This window comes from Cajanus cajan, chromosome 9 (genome assembly GCF_000230855.2).
Source record: "Cajanus cajan strain Asha chromosome 9, NIPB_CcT2T_4, whole genome shotgun sequence".
NCBI lineage: Eukaryota > Viridiplantae > Streptophyta > Magnoliopsida > Fabales > Fabaceae > Cajanus > Cajanus cajan.
This window is the reverse complement of record NC_138525.1, coordinates 1,059,018-1,083,963: the sequence shown is the minus strand read 5'-3', so window position 1 is coordinate 1,083,963 and position 24,946 is coordinate 1,059,018. Positions and strand designations below refer to the sequence as shown.

Here is a 24,946-nt window from a genome sequence, read left to right as displayed (position 1 = left end):
CGATGTTTCGAAAATGATTTCACATCTTTAATGTAATTTTTAGAAGTTAATAGTTATAACTTTCCCATTTCATAATATAATTCATTCATTCTCAATGAGTTTTCAAACATATTATTTGACCATGGTTTATGTGGCAAAAGAGTGAGCCTTTATCTGGGATTTGACCCTATGTCTAATTTGTAACGATTAATACAAAAAAATAAAAAGATTGAGGATAAAAGTGACAATATTTTTAATGAATAAAGACTAGCCGATTAATTATAAGCAAAAAAAAAAAAAAGGCTATCTGATTCACAAAAAACAAAATATAGTTGTGCTGTGAAGTGTGAACAGGCAAAAAAAACAAATAATAGTGGAACAGTTAAATTCTATTATTATTTATACATAGGTGGATAAAACAACCACTTTCATGCAAGTGGGATCTTTCACATGATAATTTAATCATAAAGAAATTTAAAATATTCAATAAATTAATCTAGACATACGCTAACAACTTTTGTTTTAAAAACAATAAAATTGACCAATCGAAAAGTGAGCTTAAAAAACAGTACTAAGAAATTCTATTATTACTTAAAAAACAGTGCTAATAGCAATCGAAAATGCACTTGAAGACAAAGTAGAAGACTAACAAAAAGAAAAAAAAATATAGAGAAGAGGGAGGGTTTGAGGAGGACCACCACCACGTTTGCATTGTAAGTTAAAACACCTGAAGACCATGGCACCAGTTGCTATAGCTGGATTGAAAACCAACCCCCAGCCGTCCTTGCAGTGCAGAAACATCTCCATAAACCACAAATATCATAAATGTAAGAATTAAGGAAACTATTACTGTATATTATAAAACAAAATCAGATCCAACATCATAAGAACAATTAATATTGTTTTAAGATCATAAATGAAGTTTTATCTCACTTACACATGTTGATATTTAATAAAATCTCTCATATATGTTATAAAGATGAACTCTCAATTTTAATTATATAATAACACCAACAATCCTTATAAGAAAACAACACCAATATTATTTATGACACTATATTATCTTAACAACACCGATAATACTCATGATGTCGCATTAATAGAATAACATGGAGGGTATTTATGATAGTGCATGTAAATTTTATATTATATTATATTAATATTAATATTATTATTTTATTTAGGAGAGTGTGTGTGAGTAAGAGAAGTTTGGTTTTTTAAAGTGGTATAGACATAGAGATAGACATATGATATAACTAAGAATTCCCAGACACCTCCTTTTGGGTCCCTCACTTTGTGTCCTTATCTCCTACCTTTTTGTCCTTGTTCCTTTCCGGTCTGGTCCTCCTTCCCCACTTTTATAGCCTACCCCCCCACTTCACTCACTCATGTCTTCTACTACTTCTTCTTCGTCGTCATCATCAACTTCAACCCCATATGACGCTGTTGCTGCTGATGTCCCTGGCCCTAGTACAAGGAGGACCGGTCAATTTGAAGCAGCAGGCCCTTCTTCCTCTCGCCAACGTGCCATGAATGAGGTCTTGCCTGAGCCTATTCTCGAAGCCTTGGCCACACAAGTTGCTGTTGATGCTGCTCAAAACAATGGTCGTCTTTCTGCTGCTTCTGCCCTTGCCATTTTGTTTCAGGTCCTTCTTTTCTTTCCTCATTTTTATTCCTATTTGTCCCCATTTATTGTCTTTTGATGTATGAGCAGTGCTGAGAAAAAAAAAGTTTGATGATTGATCATGTTGGTTGTGCTTGCCTTGCTAAATCTCATGGAGGATTCTTAGTTTGCTTGAAATGAAGATTTGTAGAATCTCCAGCATGTGTAACTGATAGCTTTTTCAGTTCCGAAATGGACAAAATATTGGTCAAGTCAAACATGAAGCTAGCATTGCAACCTGCAGATGCTGATTCTTTTTTTTTATAGTAAATAAATATCAGCATTATGATTTAACTTAATTATATATATTATTTTATATTGTGTGTGTTCTTTAAACTTTAGAGGCATGTATACATTGAACTCAATGGATAAGGGGTGATGAGTGCCGATTTAGGTTTTGGTTTTAGATGCTTTCAAGCATCCTAGAAGAAACTGTTCCAAGAAAGCAGTAGCAGCTACTTTACGTGGGTCTTTTTCAAACTAAATGTGTGTCCCTTTCAAAAAAGGGTGTGTTTTTCTTCTTGCCAATGTTTGTTCTTTCTTCCCCTTCAAAAATGTCTAGTTTTGGACCTCCTTTTCACAACCAATGAAAAGGCTTATATTGGCTTCGTGCTTGCTGTTTCCCTTTCTTGGCATGAATCCTTTTTGACTCAACTTTTTCCTGCTATCTATGCTAGAAGATCCAATATTGCATGCCTTTCTATCTCCAAATATGCAGATACTACCTTTTTATATATATTTTTTTTGACAGCATACTACCTTTTTATATTGTTCAATAAGGAGTTGCTTTCTCAAATAACCTAAGGAGGGAAGCATATATAGTTATTTATGTCTCATTTCTAGCGTCCTTGAAAGTGTAGCATTTCTATATGTAGTTAGAGATCGAAAATATTGCAACTTTTTATCCAGCTAGTTTCAGGTTGGTTGCATAAATATTTTTCGAAAGCACACCGTGTGCTTTTCTATATATATATATATATATATATATATATATATATATATATATATATATATATATATATATATTATTGAGATAAGATTAACTATAGTGCGGAAGTAAATCATCTTTCTCTAACCATTCTTTTGTGTTCAAAGGACAACCTTGCTTGGTTAGACCAGTCAGTCAGTCTACTTCGGAGCAATAGAAATTTGGACTTAGATTTTAAGTTATATTAATTCTTACCCAGAAAACAATCAAATTAATTTCAGTTTTGCAAATAAAAAAATTTCAGTTAGACTAACCATTGTACGTTGTTATTAATAATATATATACTTTTTTTGCTGATAAAAAAATTGGTGGCATTATTTTTGGTTGTATGATAAACTTTTTGGCACCTTCTCAATTAGGGTTTGAAGCATTTTAAGTAACTAACCAGTGATTAGTCTTTGGTTTAATAATCTATAATCTAAAATGGTATGGATACATGGGGTCCAAAAGCAGCAATTGTATAATGCCAAAAGACACATGGAGCCCTATTCTTGTCGCGGCGACACTCCATTCCTTTTGTTTCTATCTGAGAAGCTCACACTTGACACTTATCATAATTTAAGCTTTCTTTCCCAATAAATTAAATAATATATGATGTACTATATATGTCATGATAATTGCTCACACACAACATAGTTGGGACTTGGGAGTTGGGGCATGCATATTATTTAGTTGTACTTAGGAAACTATCACAACACTATAAAGGAGGATATTTTCTGGATAAATATATGTACGAACGCCTCTTATAAATATAATTCTATCACAAACAAAAAATAATAAAGTACTCTTACATAATTACTAGAAAATTCTTTTTTATTTTAAAAAAATACAGCCTTCACTTTATTATTAAGTGTGCAAACCTATATATTTGTTTTATACACTTGAAGAATAGTTTCTTCAACATTTTGTTACATTAGTAGTTAGAAAGTTTCCCTCGGGCTTGGACTGGTCTTTGTGTGTTTGGATAGAACTAGAGATTCGCTGTTTGGAACAAGACAGGCCCTTGGCCATACCTTTCTTGGAAATGAAAGTGAAATGTTTGTGGGGAAGCACGCTTTCCATACCATGTTTACATTTTATTTTAAACACATGCATGCCTACACCAAAAAGAACTAAGAATTTGACTAGTTTCGTTATCTAGCCGTATCCGTGCTATGGACCACACATACAGTGAGTATGCATGATCTGTGTCTTCTTTTCACTCGTTGCTAGATCTCCCTACTTTCAATTCAAATTGTCTTATATATATTCTCATTCTTTCACGCATTTATTCTATTCAATTTTCTTTTCTAGGGCATGCAACTTGATAGCTCATATTCTAGCTGGACTAGTCCAACCTCAACCCATTTCACATTATTCACTTAACTACCTCACTGTGTAAAATATCCATAGAATATGCCGATTCTGAAAATATACATGAAACTGTACTTTGTTATAGGTATTCCAAATTAATACTATGCCTTGGAATATATTTGGAAGAAACAGCTCATGGTCAATCATATAATAAATTATTCTGTATTTAGGTGGTTATGCATATTCCATACGTAAGATACGCAATGGTGTAGTGTTATGATTATCTAAGATTCGCAAGTATTCTAGTGGAAAATAAGTACACTGACATAATAAATAAAGTTAAATGAGAAGTCATTTACTCCTTGCAAGGTACTGTAATAGTATTGATTTGAAGCAAATGATCTCTAGTCCCGAGTGAGTATCTTTTCTTATCTCCTGCAAGATGACGCGGATGATGCTATCTCTCTGCTGCATACATAGCTTAGCCTAGCTTAGCTAGCTACCTGCTTCTGCCATCGTCAATGTTTCTCTCCCCACCATTTCATCCATCAGTAACTACTTATAGTTAACAAAAAATAATATCAGAATATGAACTATACATATTTTTGTTCTTATGTTGGATTAAAATAATTCTAGGGACTTGCTTAATTTATCAAATCAACTCTTGTGCATGGGAAAGTTATTTAAACTTGCAGCTAGTTTGGCTAACTTTGTTGGTAGTATATAATATTATTATAATAATGTTATTATTGGCGTTGAAAAATTGTGCATGCAGGTATGTTCCACGTGGCGGGAGGTGTCGCGCTCGGATCTGCTGTGGCAGCGGCTCACAAGACGCATCTGGAGACGCAGCTACAGGTTGCGCGCCACGTGGCAGTTGGAGTTCATATACTGGCATCGGACGGCCAGGAACTTTGCGACAGGGAATCTGTCGTCGAACGTGCCGCAGTTTGATCCGGCGGAGCAGCACCAGAGCCTCATCTGCCGCTGCCTCGCGCTCTCCGACACCCACCTCGCGTGCGGCTTCGTCGACGGCACGGTGCGCCTCTTCGACCTCGAAACCCTCGCCCACGTCAGCACCTACGTCTCGGCCCACGGCCACCTCTTTGGCGCGTTCTCGCGCTCCATCTCGGGCATCGTGATGGTGAACTCGGTCATTACCTTCGCCAGGCTGGACGGTGACGTGTACGTGGACTTCATCAACGGGCCTGGGCCCAGCCAAGCGCGGCGGGCCGTGTCGGGGGACGTGGTGATTAATGGTGTGCTGGTTGGGTTTGCGGGGACTGCCCGGTGGTGGGTGGGCCTCTACGCGGGGATCGCCGACCGGGCTTTTCAGATATGGGACGCGCGGAGCGAGGAGCGCGTGTTCATGAGGGGCTCCTTGACGAACCCGGAAACGGTTATGGGATGGCACATGCTGACAGAGTTGGTTGAGCCCGTGGGCCGCGTGCGCGTTGCGGAGCGGGAGTATGTGGTGGCCTGCACGGGTTCGAGGCTGGTTTGTTTCAATTTTCGGAACCCGGACGTTTTGTTGAGCAACGTGAGGTCCACGGCGGGGTTCGTGGTGGGGTCGCTGGATTCGAGTCACGAGGCCTTCGTGGTGGTGGAGAGGAGCGGCTTGGGAACGGTTCGGCACGCGAGTTCGTTCCAGCGGTTGAGCCGGTTCCGGGTTCGGGGTTCTGTTCAAGGGTTGTTGGGGTGCATGAACCTGGGCTATGTTTTGACCTATTCTCCTGGGCCTGGGCCTGGGCCGGGACCTTTGTTGAGGGTGTGGGACATTGAGCGCGCGGTGGGACGGTTGTGCGTGACGCTTGGATTTGACGCCGGAGAGGCAAACAGCATGGTGGCGAATGAAAGACATGTGGCCATTTCTGGGAACGACAATTCTATTAACTTATTGGATTTTGGTGTACAGGATCCTTAGGTTTTAGGTTTAGGTTTAGGAATTAGGAGTACTGTGCTCACATTCATTCTAACTTTCAATTCCTTTCTGTATCTATCTCACAAAATCACATCTGTTGCTATTATTATTATTATTATTATTATTATTATTATTATTATTATTATTTCATCTTTCTTTTCCCTTCTGTTGCCTCTATCTATTTTGTCTCCGTAGATTGTTGCATGCAAGTTATGTGAGGTAAAAAACATGGGAATCTTGCCATGCATATATGTGCTCAGTTTGATCTTCCAACTGTACACATTAAAAATGTTGTTGGGTGTGAGATTGAAGATGAATATACAAAGTATTTCATCTTTCTCTTAACATTTAATTTTTTATTCAGAGTTTAGAGTTTTTGTTTTTGTTAAAATATTTCTTAAATGTTTTTGAAATAATTTTATTTATTGATGTTTAACTTAATTGTTTAGTTAATTCATAATTTTTTCGTTTAAAATAAGAATAGGGTAAAGGGAGTTATTTTATCACAATAATTTAAAATAATTTATATGTATATACCACAAGAGGCTTTTTACCGATAAATTTAAAAGTAACATTAAAAATGATGTTTCTATTACTTTCTTAAAAAAAATTTGTGGCATTGTCTCTCAAAAGTTAATTCACATTTTTTAAGTTCTTTTTTGATATTCTATCCTAAAGAAAATCAAATCACTTTAAAAAACTCTTACAATTTTTTGTAACAATCTTTATACCTATCTCAAACTAAGAAAATCTTGTCCAGGGTTGGTATTAAGTTTCATTTTATGACTTATGAGTAATCATCATAGCCATCAAGTTAAGCTACTTACCCAAATTAGTATGCAGTAGAGATGTTGTTTGGATTTTAGTTGGATTTGATATGATGGTCATGGATATGAGAAAATATGTGCAACATAAGACAATATGTTCAATTCTTAGTGTTGATAATTGGAAAAGGAAGATCCAACAATGATTGAGATCATAACATGGTGGGAAATGGAGCTTGTAAACCAGGGTAGGTTAAATGTAGTTTTACTCAATAATAATGGTGATTCATGAGAAATTATAAAGGCTGATTCACAAACTTCTAAGTTTGAACAAGATTGTCATAACCTAAAGTGGGAATGGGTATTTAAAAGTTGATGCTTGAAAGTTGGGTGAAGGAAGATAAAATGAGAGAATGCAGTTTGATTATACATTTTTTTTTTAATAGAAGAGTAGTGGACTCTCTTTAGTTCTAATCCTCCCTTTTAGAAGTCATAACTTATGATTAAATCTGTTTAGACACCTAATGTACAAGTGTTGTAGATTAGTTGTTTTTTGTTTTGTCTTATTGTCTTCTATGTGGTGATTTGCGTAAGTACAAGTATAAGGACTATTTTATTTTTACATTTACATTTACATTTACATGTACATGTACATTTACATGTACATGTACATAGGAACCAAATAAAAAAACTGATGAAAACTGTTAATAATTTCTAGAAACTTTTGATTAGAAAAATTAAACAGAAAATGAGAAAATTCTGGAAATATTATATGTACTTTTGAAAGTTTAGATTCTAGAATTATCTACGCCAGTTTTTATTTTTATTTTTTACTAGAACTATCTACTGCTAGCTATAACTATCCGGGGACACCAATCACCGACTTCAACATACTATACATAAGTTCACGAGCTTAAAATTATAGTCTGTCATCTTGCAAGTATTGTTAGGATCAGATATCAGAATAGGTTAGATTGCGTAAGATTTTGAATATATAGATTATTTTTTTTTATCTATTAACTTATTTAAAAATTTATTTTAATTATTAATATTAATTAAATTAATAAATTTAATTTTCAAAAATTAACAAAATTATTTTTAAAATATAGTTTACTTATTATTATTAAAATTTAAATTTTAAAAAAAATATAAAAAAACTTGAATTACTTTTTATTAAATGAACAATTCATGTATAATCATATATATATATAGATGTACATTTATGCACAGGTCATAAACTTATAAATCTTATAATGAAAAAATAAATATATAAAAAATTTAAAATATTAATAATTTATTAATTTAAAATATTAATAATTTATTTTTATTTTATAAATTTATTTATTTATATTTTTAATAATATATATATATATATATATATATATATATATATATATATATATATATATATATATATATATATATATATAAGTTAGACTAGATCAGACTTTAAAGAGATCAAGTCATAGATCTATTATTTAAGGTTTGACCTATTTGTATCTTAATTAAGATACATGTCTTGTACACACCTCTTTTGATTAACATTTTATATTTAACTATAATTTGTATAAAAAAATTATTTTAATTTTTTAATTTGAAATGTGATTATATTGATTTTATAAAATAAAAATATTCTTAAATAAATCTTTAAAATGTCAAATAAGTTTATTATCATTTTGAGTTTTGATAATACATCTATTTTATTTTTAGTTATATGTTTTTTTTCTTGTTATGAATTAATATGATTGTAAATTTATACTTTTAAAGATGTATTTAATGAATTTTTTATTTTAAAGACAAAAATAATAACATATTTTAAATTAGTTTAATTTTTTTTATTAGGTAAATGAAAGAATCTTTTAGCTAATAATTATGAACTAAATTCTTAAGTTATTAATTAAGGTTATTTTTTTAATGAACATTTTTCTCACACATTAGTTAAGAATCAAGTTTTAAATCAATACTTAAAAGATCAGGCTATTTATCAATCACATTACACCTTGAATGAATCTAGTTAGTTCATCAATTCAAGTATTTCCTCTCCTTGAAAAACTATATATCCTACGGTTTCTCTACTCTAAAAATTATAAGAAAATTAATGTATAAAGTCTAAAAAAAAATTATTTTTAGTTTTCTTACCTGTCTGAAATCTCATAATATTTGTTGTTTATTTCATATTTATTCTAATACTTTCATAATAAATAATATATATATATTTCAAAATCTCTTTTTTCGTCGACAAATATTTATAAGCAGAAATCCTAACAAATCAAAACTAAAAAAATATATTTACACCAAACAAAAAAGAGCCTAATCAAAATCTAAAGTCAAAGTTCATTACACATGTGAATTTTTAGAAATAGTTCATTATTCACTATTTATCACCTCATGATCAGCTATGCAAAGGTAGTATTTTGGTTCCATACTTGACTCGTTGGATACAAGGATGTTTCCATGAATTCATGACAAACACTATTCACTACGTAAGAGTACGTATAAACGCAAGAGACGCCGCAAGTGCAAGAATTCTAGAAAATATTTTCAAGTTATAGTTATGTAAAAGAGCTAAAAATGTAATAACAGTACATGCATGAACAGTGACAAGAGTTAAGGCTTATGAATGACGAGTTCTTTATTAGGCATTGATATTAAAAATGGGTGAACAAATGAAGGACAAAGTAGGCTCTAGTACTGCTCTCTAGTCCCTAGTCTCTCCTGCTTCTATGCTTTCACGATGCTTTTCTTCTGCTTGTCTGTCTTTCTGTCTGTTTCTGATGCTGTAGCTGTATGCTGCTACTGCTGCATCGCTACCACTGCATGCCTTCTTCTCATATAGCTGCACCTTCGATGTGCCTCATTTAATTTTCAAGCTTTAAAGTTCTACGCGCATGCAATAGATTGATCGAGAATGGAATGTAACTTCTGACCATGTCTTTCCAACTTCTTCATCTCAATACTATCAAATTATGTTGTTTTGACTATTCTAGGTGTACTTTAATGACTCATTGATGCTACAATTCAAATAAGTTTTTCTTCTTTCTAGGACTTCCTAACATATTTTCTGAATAATTTTGTTCAAGTAGGGAGAATTGTTCATTCAAACTGTTTATAATAATTAATATTACTATTGCTAATGCCATAGAAATATGGAAGTATAAAATGACGGCTTATTCAAGAAACCATGGGGACTTAACAACTCCCTTAATTGATCATTCTTTATAGTGTACTGTTTAGTGTATAACCTAATTTTAACTGTGATGATAAAGGAAAAAACAATGAACTGACTTGTGATAACAGGATATAAATAAAAGTAGAGTAATACACTTTTGCAGATGCCAACTGTGTAAACACGTGACATCAATGATTTTTTCCTATCTCTCTCGCAATGTTTGGTTGAAAAAAAGTCGAGAATTCATCTGCCTATGAGATGAGTCGCGTTCTTACCGATCAAACTAACTTTAATTGACATATCTCTTTCATCATTTAACGTTATGCATATTTGATAATCTTACACACTTTTGTCAAGTCAGTATTGAAAGATGTATTCTGTGTTTGCAAAACAATCATGTCTACAAGTATATGCTGTTACTTCTCAATCAAACATACGCATGTGATTTTGTGGGACACATTACGAACAAACTATATATTACTGTCAGGTGTTTTTACTAATTTTTGGGTCCATGCTGACTTAGTTTTTTTAAAGAAAAAATAGTTATGTTTTGAAAAATGAAAAAAAAAAAGTTCATTATTTTCAATAGATTAATTTTTACTAGTATTAGGTTATAGACCACCTTAAAGAAAGACATCAAAGTAATATACACTTGTGTGAATGCCTGTGCATTGTGTCTAAGAGTGTAAATCAATTAAAAGTTTGAACTTAATTTATAAAAAAAAAAAAATTAATTGCTGAATTTAAATTAAATTAAAATTTTGAATTTGATATTTTTTTTCAAAAAAAGAAGAAGCTTGAACTTAGCTTGTTTAGTTCATTTTCAACTTAATTATTTGTTATATGAAATTTTTCTTAAATTATTTTGACTTTATCAACATTTAATAATTATTTTGATTTCAGATAATTAATTATCTGCTAATTAAAAAAAATTACTTTAATCATTTTAAACTATTACATTTTCATAATTTAGCATACAAAAAAATAATGGTAACTTAATAATTTTTACAAAAAAAAAATCAGAATTAAGTTTTTTTTAGGAGAAACAACACTAATTTTATCTTATGAAAAATAAGATCGAATTTACTAAAATATGAATTTAAACTCAAGATGTGTCAAAGTTTAATGTAAAGATACATGAGATCAATAGGATTAAATCTATACATAACAACCCACAACATTTTCAGTATAAAATCAATATTATAATATATATAATGTCAAAATTTTAAAGTTTTGACTTTGCTCATTTATAGAACCGAGTCCAATTTTAAGTTAAAATTTGTTCATTTGATTATATGAACAAGTAATTAATGAGTCGAGTATAAGTAATTTAGTTCACAACTAGAACGTTTAAGTTGACTCATTTATACTCTTAGTTGCGGCTGTAATAAAAAGAAGGATTTTTTTTCTTCTAAAAATAAATGTAACAATAAGCTTGAAGAAAAATGTTTGATACTAATTTATTTATATTTTGATTCTTTTTATGGTCTAATTAAATATCCATGTGGGACACCCAGTTATACGCACAAGATTATTTTTTTGCTTTCAAAAAGTCTATTTTTAATTGCATGAGAGAAAAAGAGATCCTCGACTTAATTCGATATTTATTCCCCAACAGCTACTTATAATATTTACATTTTTATTCCTCTTTCTTTCTCTCTAGGTACTTACTAGCACTAGCATAGCATGTCTTATTACACCATGTTGGTGTATCTTTCACAAAAGATTATATCATGATGTTTTTCTTCTTCTATCTTTCATCTATTTTTGTTAGGGGAAAAGTTTATGTGAATTAAGTCTTCCAGGATTTTCTCAACTTATGAAATGAGTCATATTCCTACCATCCAAACAAACTTTTGTTTCATATCTTAACAGTGGTAAATTTACACGTTTATGCTAGTGTCAAGCCAATGTTGAAAATAAATGTATCGTGTTTAGAATAATATGGAGAAACAATTTTTTCACGGTCAAACTCCATGCTAGGTCGTTCACTCACTCTCTATTTTGATTATTAAACTATTGAAACTCGAAACTGAAACTGAATCTCTACATATTTATTCCAATTAATAAAAATCAAGGAGAACCAATTTAACCAGGACGTCAAACAAATTCTTGATTTGCTACAAGTCTTGGATTTATACAAATTGATATAAACTATATGGTAAAATATTAAATTTATAAAAATTAATGTATCTAGAGCTAATTGGAGACAGATGCAGCTAAAAAGTAACTAGAATCCCAGCAAACTTATGTTGAAACAAAATTACAAACATGCAGTTGGACAGCCGTAAGTGCTGAGATTTGCTACAGGATTTATTTCCATGCAAAAATGTACAGACATAGCATATACACATAAAATATATAATATAGTACAGTATATTACAAACATCGTAGGGCATTAATTGTGTAAAAAAATTACAGCCGTCTTTTGTATGCTGCTGGCGGAACCACAAGAACCGAATGTCATATAAAAGTTTGACAGCAAATGTTTACCCGAGCTTCTACAGTCTACAGTCATTCAACCTAAAATACTCCAAAGATCAAATGTCAGCACAACGGTAAGTATGTCAGGCTTAAGATCAACGATATCAATTTAACAATTATAAACTATGAATCCATTTAGTTAAACAATTTCATTAAGCAGTTAATTAATAACTCCTATCACATAAAATTTGTTCAAAAAATTAACTGAAAATTACTGAAATAAGTAAAATCTTATTAAAATAAATTGAGAAAAGGCTTATAAAAGATATAAACTACTTTCGTAAGTCCAAAATAAAAATTCCAACCCCCCATATACCACTACAATTCCAAAGCTTGCTTGATATATATAGTGTGCTTGTAACTGCTTGCTTTTACTAAAATACCAGTATTTGGTAGCTTGCTACGCCTATTTCGTTACGGAAATCATCTCATTCTTAATCACGAATAATATAAATTAAGCCGTCATGACTTCAACAACGTCTCTCGCATCTCAAATCAAACTGTCAGTTCAACGCCTTCAAGTAACCAATGAACATATAAATACATGCAAAATGCCACAACAACGTCTCTCGCATCTCAAATCAAACTGTCAGTTCAACCCCTTCAAGTAACCAATGAACATATAAATACATACAAAATGCCACGGAATAAATATGCATAACCAAATTATGTATCAAAGAAAGAAAAGGCAGGGGAAACAATTCATTTATCAAGGCATAGTTTTTCACTTGTATGTATAGGACCCTGATGGAAGGACTTAAACACAACACAATGATAAGAGAGAAGGATAACAAATGACAGCAAGCAGAGATAAAAAATAATCAACAATTAGACAAAACCCAATTAGAAAATCTTACCAAGAAATTCCCCTTTTGCATTCCACGGGCGATTTTCAAAGGACTTCCCAACAACATTTCTTTTTTTATTTAGAGTTCCCTCCTCACAGCAGTAGTGTGGAAAATAATCATTGAATGTTTTGCTTCCTAGTTCATCAACTCCATTAAACAGAAAGCTTCTCAACATATCCTAGGATAAAACATGAATGTAATATTAGTACTAGATTGCTGAGGAATTAAACCAACCTCAAATTTTGGCCTACCTTTGCAAGTGTGTCCCCAACCAGCTTGTTCAAAACACCTTGTCCCGGATCCTACTTCCAAATATGCATGAACGAGGTCCATTAAAAGGTAAAACTGAATTGGTCATAGACTATTTGCCAATTTTAAATTTTAAAAGGTCGCATTTTAAATTCATGTCCTGATTGGATTGGCTGTCCAAAGTTGTATAGTTCAAACCTCAAAACTTATTTGCCAATGTTATTGTTGATATTTGAATGTAGAAGACGTCAAACACAAGCATTACCATCTCTGAATATATTATCATCTTATTATCTTCAACTGATGCTAAATAAGTAAAGATCCTTGGTGAATTAGAAAATCATATACCAGATCACCAATCATATTTACAATTGGCTGTGAAAGAAAATTTTAGCAAATGTGAAGTACCGTTTCAGCTCTCCATGTCAGATATCTGTGTTGTGCTTCGAGATTTTGGAAAATTTTAGATTTATCTGTCTCTTTAACTGCTTTAGAAATCAATTCCAACCATACCTGCCAGGGTAACAGTCATCAAGATAAAAAAAAATTACACATTTACTAGGTCAACTAAAGTTCGCTAAATATACTATATTTAGCAAAACACGAATTGTCATATTCATAAAATTGACAAATGACCATGATGCTGGATTATTACCTTGTAATAATCCCTAAATGCAGAATACAGCATATCATATTTTTGTGGGCTTGAGGTAAACTTTGTCCAGATGACAATTGGTGAGAAAAAATTTATAGACTCACTCGTTAGCTTCCCTCCCCATGAAAAGAACTGCATGAAGTCTGTGTTAAGTCAATACACCAAGTCTTTAAGAATTTTTTTATATATAATTTACAGAAAAACACATGTGAATCTATGAGTACTTTAATGAACCAATACTAACAAAATGAGGAAAAGTCGAAAAGATGGAATTCAGAGTAAGAGTATATCCAGTTTTAGAACAAAGCATCACTCAGGTGGTTAATCAGGTCAATAACTAGTTGCAAATTAACAAAACTTTTCACATTGTTATGCATTTGAGTGATTAACTGTTTCAAAACTGAAAATACTTCTTCCAATAATTCTTGTAATTTGCCCTAAAATACTTGCAGTTACCTCAGCATATTTAAGGCCAAGAGGAATTAAGCTTTTAAAGTACTTTTCCTTGTACTCATACTGATTGATGATATCATGCAAGGGGTTAAGGTCCCTGACATCATCAATTCAAAGTTAGTGCTTTGCATTAAATACAGTAATTTGTTCTTAATGCTTAAAGCTATAAATAGCACAGTGGGAAACCTTTATCACAACAATGTCAGTGAACAAATATTAGATTACTAAGACGGTTAAGGTGTAAACAATATTGGGGAGAAATGAACACTGCAGGCAGTCACAGATTTTCATGGATTATCTTCTAGGCTTTATTTCTAGATGAAGTCCGGTCTTTTTCATTATGTTATTTAGGCCAAGTCCTACCTTCCAAGTATCATAATGTTAAAGCACATGAACTGACAATATGACTAAACACATTTAAATTGAGGGAGAAATACTGCAACCTAAGAAAGTTGACTGTAGATTATCTAAATGGATGGCACTATGGAATTCTTCCACAACTTAGTAGGTGACAAATTTTAGTAGTAGACACGCAGCTGGCATACTAGATCCTTGAGTTTGTATTTACTGATCAACAAAGGCATATTCTTATCCCATTTATTATAATGGATTCACCAAATACTTGTTTGTAAGATTGTACCAAGACTCCAAGAGGAATCAATACTTATCAGCCAGAAGCCTATAAACTCAAACTACAGTATATATCAAATTCAGATCTGATTTTTTATTGTAAAGCTATAATACATGAAAAATGAAAAGCAGAGGCCAATATGGATATAGTAAAGATGATTTCGGTACATATAACTTAATTTCAAATAGACAGCCAAGACATGCTCAATGTTGAAATCTAATTTACATAGAGCATGGCATATAGCAAAATTTATTGAACTAAGGTTTTAGGGTCCTTTATTTACAAGACTTCTATAGAGAATAAGTTTCGCACTGCAACTCTGCAGGTACAGGATCTGTGATATTCGTAATGATGATTAATGCTAAACTTCATCTTCTTCAAGGTTCATGGAAAAAAAGTAGCAAAACCAAAGGGCTACAGTAAATTAGTAAAACAACTATTTTCTTGCTTAAAGTGACTTAGATCTATTCAATCAGGAATATACCACAAAAGAGATATGACTATTTTACAAAAGAATGAAACGTTCTCTTCAAGTCATTAGCCAGGTATATTTACAGCTATTGAAATATGGTAATTTTTTTTACCATGTTAATAAAATACCTGCTGCTGAAACTATTTGATACTTGATACACCTACTTTGGTAAGTATTAGTAGGCAGTTAAACATATGCATTTACCACACCAAAATGAAGACATAAGAGTTCTATGTTGTGTGTACCCCCCAAAAGTACTTGATACACCTACTTTGGTAAGTATTAGTAGGCAGTTAAAACTGAATGATTCCCACTTCGATTTCTCAATGCAAAGCAACCCAAGATAAACTCTTCCTGGATATAGCAAAACTTTGTTTCCATAATTAGTAATAAGCACTTCCTGGATGGGAAAATATTGCATTACCATGCATAAATTTCCATAAGCAGAAATACAGTTTGGGAATAAGTTTAACAACTAGTATTTTAACATGTACAATGAATAAGATATATTTTTTTATATAAAAAAAATTATAATATACAAATAATTTTGAATATATAAATCATATTGTAATTAAAATTTATAATAAATAAATATTTTATCATATAATTTATCTTTTAGATTTCTAATAAATAATTTATATTAAGATATAATGTTATTTTTAACTTTTGATAATTTCTTGTAAAAAATATATTAAAATTAAATTAGAAATAAAAGTGAAAATGATAAATTGAGAGAGATAAGAAGTTAAGAAAAAATCATAAAAATACTCTCGTTAAAGAAAAACAGCTAAAAACTAGGTCTAGCTGAAGAATGGTCCCTAAAAATTCTCTTGTTCAAGATAATTATTCTAATTTATGTAGAGAGAGAGGATTGCAAAGATTGTCCACATTGCTAGACTTTTTCAACTAAAAATAAAGAATGAAGAAAAACATCCTTTATACATTTATACAAGTGGATTGCAACAGCTATGGAAGAAGATGCTAACTTACATCACTATAATGTTTGTTTTAGCAGAGGTGAAAAAGTTGGCACAAAATATGGGGACATCATATTCTGATTCTGGAAAGACTGTAAAATCCAAAACCTGCATAAGTTCAAGACAAAAAAAGGCAGTAAGCATATTGTAAAAAAATATAAAAAATATAAAAAAAAAATCCACAGACAGAACAAAAGACAGCAGAACACTTCAGCAATTGCATGTCAATTTTTTTTCTTCTAGTATCATTGAAATAGAATCGCAAAACAGGTCCTAGTTCACATGAAGATGGGAAAAAGTTTGGACATGGATGATATCAGGACATCTCATGCTCAAATGAGGTCCCAGAGATATAATACCACAATTAAGAAAAGAAACAATCACTGGCCACTTATTTTTTTCCCAATGATGTATTTATTACTTCAAAATAGCTGCAACCGAATTAGGGATGGAGTTGGTATTATAGTAAATTTAACTAAGCAAGAAATACCAAAGTAAGAAACAGTAAAAGGCATTTTGACTTTGAAGTCTGGAGAAACAGAGAAGATATTTGGTGTGGCGAAGTCAGAAAGTTTAGTCATGAATAATTATGTCACGGATTATATTTTTAATTAAAATAATGGAGTAGGGATTGTCAATGTTGTCAAAATTATGGTGTTTTAAGAATGCATGAAGAGAATAGAGAAAAAATAAAGTTTGAATAATATTTACTTGTGCATTGTGTTACTTTTGTATTATGATACGATAATACAATGATAAAACCTAAGGAACCCACCTATATTTATACAAATAATCCTAACTAAATAAGAAAACAAATCATAACATACTAGAAAAATGGAAAGTAAGAAACTTCATAAGCTAATTGATACCACCCCCTCAGATGACAAACCAACAAGCTATACGGAACTTATGAAGAGCCCAACTACCAGACCCAAGAGGACTATCAGAAGGCCCAAACTAGTCTTCTTTTAATTTGCTCTGTTGATCTAGTACCTAGTGTATGGTACTGTTTAGAGTGCTGTAGTATTTTGCTCTTTAAATAAAGCCTGGATTTCCCTGTTCATGGCATGAATGCAGAAGTATTTTCTTTTCTTAGTTATTTTCTTTTAGTCTAGTATTTTCTTTGTATCCCTAATCCTAAGATACTCTAAAATATTTTGAGATTTAATATTTGATGATACGAGATATTCCAACAACATTTATACCTCCTGGGGATCACAAATTGCACATAGAAAAATATATAAAAGGATGCTCACAAATTTTGTTAACATGCATTGTTTTAGAAGAAGGTTCCTTTACCGGTAAAGGAAAAAAAATAGAGACCGACAGAAATAAATTCAGATAAATAAAATTTTGAAATTACTATGGCTGTAATAAATTACCAGGTACTACAAAGGCAAATTTTGTTAGACATTAGTAGAAACCAAACATATATCAATTTGATATTTGATAGGCATTAAAAAACATACCTGCATCGTTTCTGTCTCAATGATCAAACTCCGTAGAAGCCTAATTTTGGCAGCTTCAAATGATAGCATACTAAGCCTTCCTTTACCATCCTTAGATTTCATGAAACTGAACTTTTCCTAGCAAGACAACATACAAAAATGTAAATTGAAGATCTATGAATACAAATAATGACGGAGAACAAATTAAGTGAACAAAGCAGAGGACTGGGGAACAAATACATACAAAAAATCACAACTAAGAATCTGTGAAACAATTGTGTTCAATTAAATTAAATTAAAATAACCCCATAAATAAAATGTAGATGAAATAGAGAATTAAATAACTCAATAAAAAGAAGAAGAAGAAGAAGAAGAAGAAAAAAACAATGAGAGTTAATGGCTAGTAAATTGAAGAACTAGTTAATACTTAGAGACTTAGTTCTAATCCGAGAAGCAGAAACTTGATGATTGGAAGAGTACACCACATCCTCAACAGGGCAACACAAAAACTTAAAACATGTCGACGTGATATGACACCTAAGCATACTAAAACTCTTTTTCATCTCAATTTTCTCTTCTAAATTAAATGGTAGATGTTCATTAAACAATGACCAAACCAAAGTCATAGTTGACTTCATTTATGATCAAAGGTAAGAAGAATCATCAACAATTGTGTTTGATAATTGTTGTAGTTGCTTCTCATACATTTCCATGAAGTGTTGGGTCGGGTTTATCAGTTGTCAATTAAAAAATCTGAAACACTTGCAAAATTGCAGTCTATTATCACTATCAAGCCTAGGGTTATGTACTGAGTAACTGAGTTCTGCAATAAATAGTTGGAAACAGCTGTTTTAGCTCCTCAATTAAGTTTTTTAAAAACTTAAAAGTAGAAATCCACGTTGACTTGAAACAGAATGGAACAATAACAAACCCTAATAAACCATTCCAACAGCAAGACGAAGTCATATACAGTAAAATGGAGATAATTCAACAGGAGGAATGAGAGAAACCTGCAAAGGCGAAGGGACCAAGTGAGTGTGGCTTCTGGTTTCTTCCAAAGCAAACTCAACAAACTTTTTATAAGACACCGAAAAGCTTCTTATGCAAGTACTACTCCTCAAGGCACGAGTGGAAGATGCAATTCTAGTTAACGGAGGAAGAAGAAGCTTACGTTGCAAACAAAAGCATGAGGAAGAGGAACCGCCAATTCCAATTTCCATTTATGTTAAACTTCTTCACCACTCAAACAGCGAACTTCAACGCAGGCACACGTGTTGCCTCAGAAACTTGAAACTTTCTTTCTACTTTTGGCGACCTATATTGGCCTATTGGGACTTGGGAGCCTTTAGACTTATGGACCGTGTGGCCCACCATGGTTCACGTATGCGTACAGCCTGTGGGCCTAATTCCATGGCCCAAATGCGGATGCCTCCAAATTCCCCTCCTGTCCCGTCTGTGATAGGCAAAAATTAATTACCAAATGAAAAATAAAGTGGCTTAATTGTCATTTACTAATGATGATTAACTTATCAGTAAACATCAATTTAGTTCTGTTGGTGGAAATTTTGTCCAGAATTTCTTACCACCGAAGAATTGTTAATTTAATGGTGCTGGATGAAATTGAGATCCTTATATTCATAAGACATATGTTGGGTTTTAAAGTTCTATGATTGTAACATTGAAAATTACCAGATTAATAATCTAAAAAGACAATAAAAAAATTTTTTTTTTTTTGCTGATTCTGATTTGAAGTCAAAAGATACGATTTTGAATATATATATATATGAGTGTGTGAAAAAATTGTATAATAGTGTTGTAAAAAATTGTACACATATAAGTCCAAAGACCCATTAAAATATGTATAAAAAGGGATACGAACCAAATCTTGAGATGAACACTTCATTATTCACTATCACTCATTTATTACTCAGATTTACTATTTTGAATCGAATCCTAACTTGAATATTAGTGTTTTTTTTTTTTTGCATATGCCACATTCTTTGGAGGATTAGTAACAAGATTAGTAACTAATAGATACTAGGAAAGAAGACTCAAAATAATGAAACTTAATAGGAGAGGATACCTTTGTACCTCGAGACACGTACAAAAAGATTTAAAAACAACTAATTAAACTTGCAATAACTAAACACAACAAAAAAAGGAATTTAAAAAATTAAAAAAAAAATGGAGCAATTTTTTTATAAAATATTTTTAGAATTTTCTTTTACATGTTTTATTGTAGCTGAGAAATTCTCTTTTCTTCGTGTAGGAACAATCTTTTCTCTTGAACATGAGTAAAATCAAGTCGTTTGTCTCGGAAAATATTTTCTAATACACATTATAAATTGTATCCATATAAACTAAGATATATTATCATGACCCCAAAACATATAAGAAATTCTCCTATTTATATTTAATAAGTCAGGTTAACGTGTCTCAAGTTCAAAACTCACATGATTAACTCTGTTTGTTTTAATATTAGCACACTTTTCATTATTTGTTAAACTTAATTTATGAATCTCGTGACTTTGAAGTTAACGGATATTTGAAAATTTTCAACATTAAAACCCACACTTCAAGGTGTTAAGACCTTGCTTTTTAAATTTCACATTTCCTCCCTTCTTTTATTAAAATAATTTTTTTAATCTTATAATTTCACTTATTTTATTTTTCACTTCTTATAATTTAAATTAGGTTTTTTTTCATATACTTATCTTTTTAATTATTTTTAGTCTTTATAATTTAAAATAATTATTTTTAATCATTATACTTGTAATTTGTTAATCTTTTAATCTCTATCATTCATTTTTTATAACATTATTTGTTTTGTATTGACATGGTAAATATCTTTAATTTTGTAAAGATAAAAAATAGTGTCTGAACAATGAATGTCACAGGTAGAAGTAGAAAATGACACGATATTTCGAGAGATTTAATTTAGAGTAATTTGAGTAAAATAAATTTACCATGTTAACATAACATAAACGATGTTACAATTTTTTTTAATGATACAGACTAAAAGTTAAAAATTTGTATATATAGAGACTAAAAATATCTATCTTAAACTATAATAATTAAATTTTTTTAAAAAAAATATAAGAACTAAAAATGTCTATTTTAAATTATAAGAACTAAAAGATAAAATAAACAAAACTATAAGATTAAAAAAAATATTTTAACCTCTTTCCTTTTGTCTCAAAGAGGGATCGATTTCGATACTTGGTATATTAGTTGTACTTATTTTCACACTATTTAATACCACCTTCATTTATATATATATATATATATATATATATATATATATAATTAAGAAAAATAGTTAATATAGTTGGTAACAATAAAATTATCTTATTTTATATTTTTTTCAAAACTACTCTTGTAATATTTTTCCTTTTTAATTAATACACACCTCTCTTTTAATCAATTAGAGTATATAATATATTACTTCTCTACCATAATTAATATTATTTACTCGTCTAACAAATTAGAATACATGTTTTTTAAATAATTTATAATTAATACATCTCAACAAATTAAGAGAACATATTTTAATGTAAGGTGTTTCAATATAAAAATAATTAATATATCAAACACCATGAATTGAATCTTAAATAAAAAAAAATATTCTAAATTGGATGTTATAAATAAGATCGAAATTATTATATTTTTTTGAACAATTTTATCTCAAAATTCCTAGTTTAATAAAAAAATCTTTATAATATAGATCAACTTGAAGTTATTTATCAAATTAACACAATCAATATTTTATATGAAAATAATAACTATGTCCTTGCATCAGCCCCTTTTGCAGGTGCAATTTTTATTCACATAAGCAGTTACTTGTCCACTTTCCCTCGACTTGCAACTATTTATGGGCATAAAGTTCATACTGCCACAAACCAGTACAGTATGTAACAAGCTGCAATGCAAAACAATTTTGACTCTCTTTCCCTCACCTTGGCAATGTTTATCCATGCCAGTTCAAATATAACATAAGGACCCTCTCATTGAATGTAACATTAATGATATACTGTAATTTTTATATGGTTAACAAAGTTTAATTTTGGATCCACTAATAGTAACTTCTTTCCTTGTGCTTGATATCACTTGTTGGCATCCTGTGAGCCACATAGTTATTTGTTTTTATGTCTAACATCACTGTTTAAAGATGCCTTGTCAGAGAAGGATTTGTGCTAGCAGGCTACAAGTTAGGAATTTAGTGTCCAGATTGAGGAAGTTTCTTCCCCCCTTGAATTAGGGAATAATGAGAAATAAATTAGTCCTCAATCCCATGCAAAAGCAAAGACAGAAGAAAAAAAACACAAGCCTTTAGCTGAATTTTCAAAACAAATTGATCAGATTCCACAGTTACCCACTTCTAGCTAAGAGAGTAGTTAGGAGATAGCGTTGATTTAGAACCCTGGCTGTCATTGCATTGTTTGTTTTCCCGCTCAACTTTCTGTTTACCTTTTACTTGCTTGTTTGTTTCTTCTGTGGATGTTGTTTAAAGCTTTTTTATCACAAGATACTTGTGCTAATTGAAAGATCACAAATCATTATACTATATCTTTTCTCTAAAACTTTGGTTATAATCTTATAGAATAAGTATTAATATCCATGATTCTTTTTCTATTAGACAAAATAAGAAAAAATGGATTATACATCTATTAGACGTACTTTTGAGCAAATCTAGGCATGATATGCAGTGACAATAATTTTTTTTCTTTTTATCAAATTAGTGTAGTTTGTTTTTAAAATTACTAAGTTGATGTGATTTTTAAAAATTTACCCATATAAGTAAGTCACACTTCATGAATATGGCTTCCTTTAAAATTTGTATGCTGCAACTTTTTTTACGGATTATAATAGTAATTTTGGACAGTCATAAATGTTTTTTCCAATTGATAAAAAAAAAATCAAAATAAAAGCAAAAATATATTTCAAATAATTTCTTAAAGTTGACAATAAAAAATTATTTATTCATAGAACATAATTTTTGTTAAACTAAATATTATAAAAATAAATTATTATATTCAAATATAAAAAAAATACTACTAAAACTTAAATGTAAAACCGTTAATTGTTATAAATATTTTAAAATGAGTTCAATTTCTATAAATAAATAAAAAAGTAATGTCTCTCCATATTTATTCATTAATTTATATTTTATATTTTATTATCAATATGAGAATTGTTTTTGTATTAAGAATGAGAATTAGGAATACAATGGGTAGGATCTAGGTAGACTTCTATAGTAAATGTCTTCATAATTGTGTTTAAAAATAATATTCGTACTCAATTTCATACTTGCGTATAACAATTTTGATTCTCATTCTTGTACTCGCCGAGTACCTGTGTACGCATACTTGCACTCACGACTCACATTTTATTTATATATAAAATAAATAAATCAATAAAATGATAATATTAACATAAAAATATTAATTTGTTAAGTCTTTAACATTACAAAAAATTAACATAAAAATTCTTATAAATAAAGATTAAAATATTCAATCCTTGTAAATAAACTTAAAAAAAACATAATAAAAGTTGTCATTAAATTTCCAACATTATGATCACGTGTTAATAATGTTCTCTAAGATCCGGGAAAAATTTGTATTGAAATTAGTTAGATTAAAATTATATAGTATAAATTTTTTTAAAAAAATATGTAGATATTTGACTCCATCACCAAAATCAATTTCTTCATATTTTTGCAAATGCTTCTTTTAAGTTTATATATTGTTTTGACCAAGTAATACCCATAGAAACTACATGACAAGAAAATAAATGATTAGACAATTTAAATTAATAATTAAAATCAACAATAAAAAATTACTTTATTACTTGTATTTTAACCAACTTTTTGCACACATAATTGTCTCTAAAGTAAATTTATGAAGCATGTAGTGACGAGGACTCAAAAATCTACCTTTTATGTTAAATGCAAATTCTAAAGTTATGATTAAAAATTGAATTATCAAAACATCTTTAGCAATTTTTTACAAAATTGAATATTTGATTCCATTTGTTTTCCATCATCCAAGAATGTCAAAAGTAATAACTCCTAGACAAAACTTTTTCTTTCAAATAGAGTTATATTTCAGACTTTATTTGTGTTTCAATTGTATTATTCACAAACGAGTCGTGGTCACTAAAAAGTTGTTAATATTTATATTATCTAAGTTTGATCTTTTCATTATTCCCTTATCTTTAATTTGATACTCTTCAAACAATGAATAACATAATTTCTTAATATTATTAATTTTAATTGAAAATGAACTATCATAAAACTTAAGAAAAAAGTACTCCAACAACTATCCTGTTAACATGCATGTATAGAAAATACCCACACTTATTATCTGCAGATGCTTATTTACAATATTTATTTTTTACCTATAATGGATTTGATTTATGAATATTTGTGAGTATGAATTTTTTTGACATCCCTAAGTTAGACAGGGGTCCATAGCCTAACCTATTAATTAAAAAAACTATGTTTAAGCTTTAAAAAAACTTATTTATTTAAATAGGTTGAACTTAATTTCAGGCTTATAAAAAAATTTGTCAATATTTATAAGTCAACCGATTTATTTATATAATAAAAAATAATATACATGTTACATTATTAATAATATAATTAAATAAAATTGTAATATAAAGAAATTAAATTATCAATATTTTTGATATTTTCACTTCATTTAAATGTTTTACTTTTCTTTTACATATGAAATCAAGAAATTGAAAATAAAAAACTCTAGCAACCACATCATTGTCTATTATTTTCTTCCATCTTCATGGTTGATTATTTAAAATATTTCAAATGAGATATAAATAATAATTAGGAAGTTTTTTTTGGATAAGGTTATTTTCTTTATTTTTGTGCATAAATACACATTCGTACATACGAGTTGTCCCTCTTCAATTTTTATTTTAAATTTTAATAATAATA

The 24,946-nt window shown here is 30.2% G+C and overlaps 2 protein-coding genes across 3 annotated transcripts; one reads left to right on the top strand and one right to left on the bottom strand.

Moving 5' to 3' along the window:
* The first annotated feature begins 729 nt into the window (after positions 1 to 729).
* Positions 730 to 5,974, top strand: SAP (Transducin/WD40 repeat-like superfamily protein). Its single transcript, XM_020367767.3, has 2 exons — positions 730 to 1,625; positions 4,699 to 5,974. The coding sequence occupies exons 1-2, from the start codon at positions 1,368 to 1,370 to the stop codon at positions 5,845 to 5,847; spliced, it is 1,407 nt and encodes a 468-aa protein (XP_020223356.1). The 5' UTR covers positions 730 to 1,367; the 3' UTR covers positions 5,848 to 5,974.
* Positions 5,975 to 12,004: 6,030 nt separating this feature from the next.
* On the bottom strand, positions 12,005 to 19,300 carry HY2 (phytochromobilin:ferredoxin oxidoreductase, chloroplast / phytochromobilin synthase (HY2)). 2 transcript variants are annotated; one of them, XM_020354747.3, is made up of 9 exons: positions 19,005 to 19,300; positions 18,016 to 18,132; positions 16,560 to 16,654; positions 14,470 to 14,563; positions 14,014 to 14,145; positions 13,767 to 13,871; positions 13,361 to 13,411; positions 13,119 to 13,287; positions 12,005 to 12,308 (listed from the first exon to the last, which is right to left on the bottom strand). In XM_020354747.3, the coding sequence occupies exons 1-9, from the start codon at positions 19,212 to 19,214 to the stop codon at positions 12,301 to 12,303; spliced, it is 981 nt and encodes a 326-aa protein (XP_020210336.1). In that variant the 5' UTR covers positions 19,215 to 19,300; the 3' UTR covers positions 12,005 to 12,300. The 2 variants fall into 2 exon arrangements, with proteins under 2 accessions (XP_020210336.1, XP_020210337.1); XM_020354748.3 differs by having other exon boundaries at positions 12,005 to 12,300; positions 19,005 to 19,296.
* Positions 19,301 to 24,946: the final 5,646 nt, after the last annotated feature.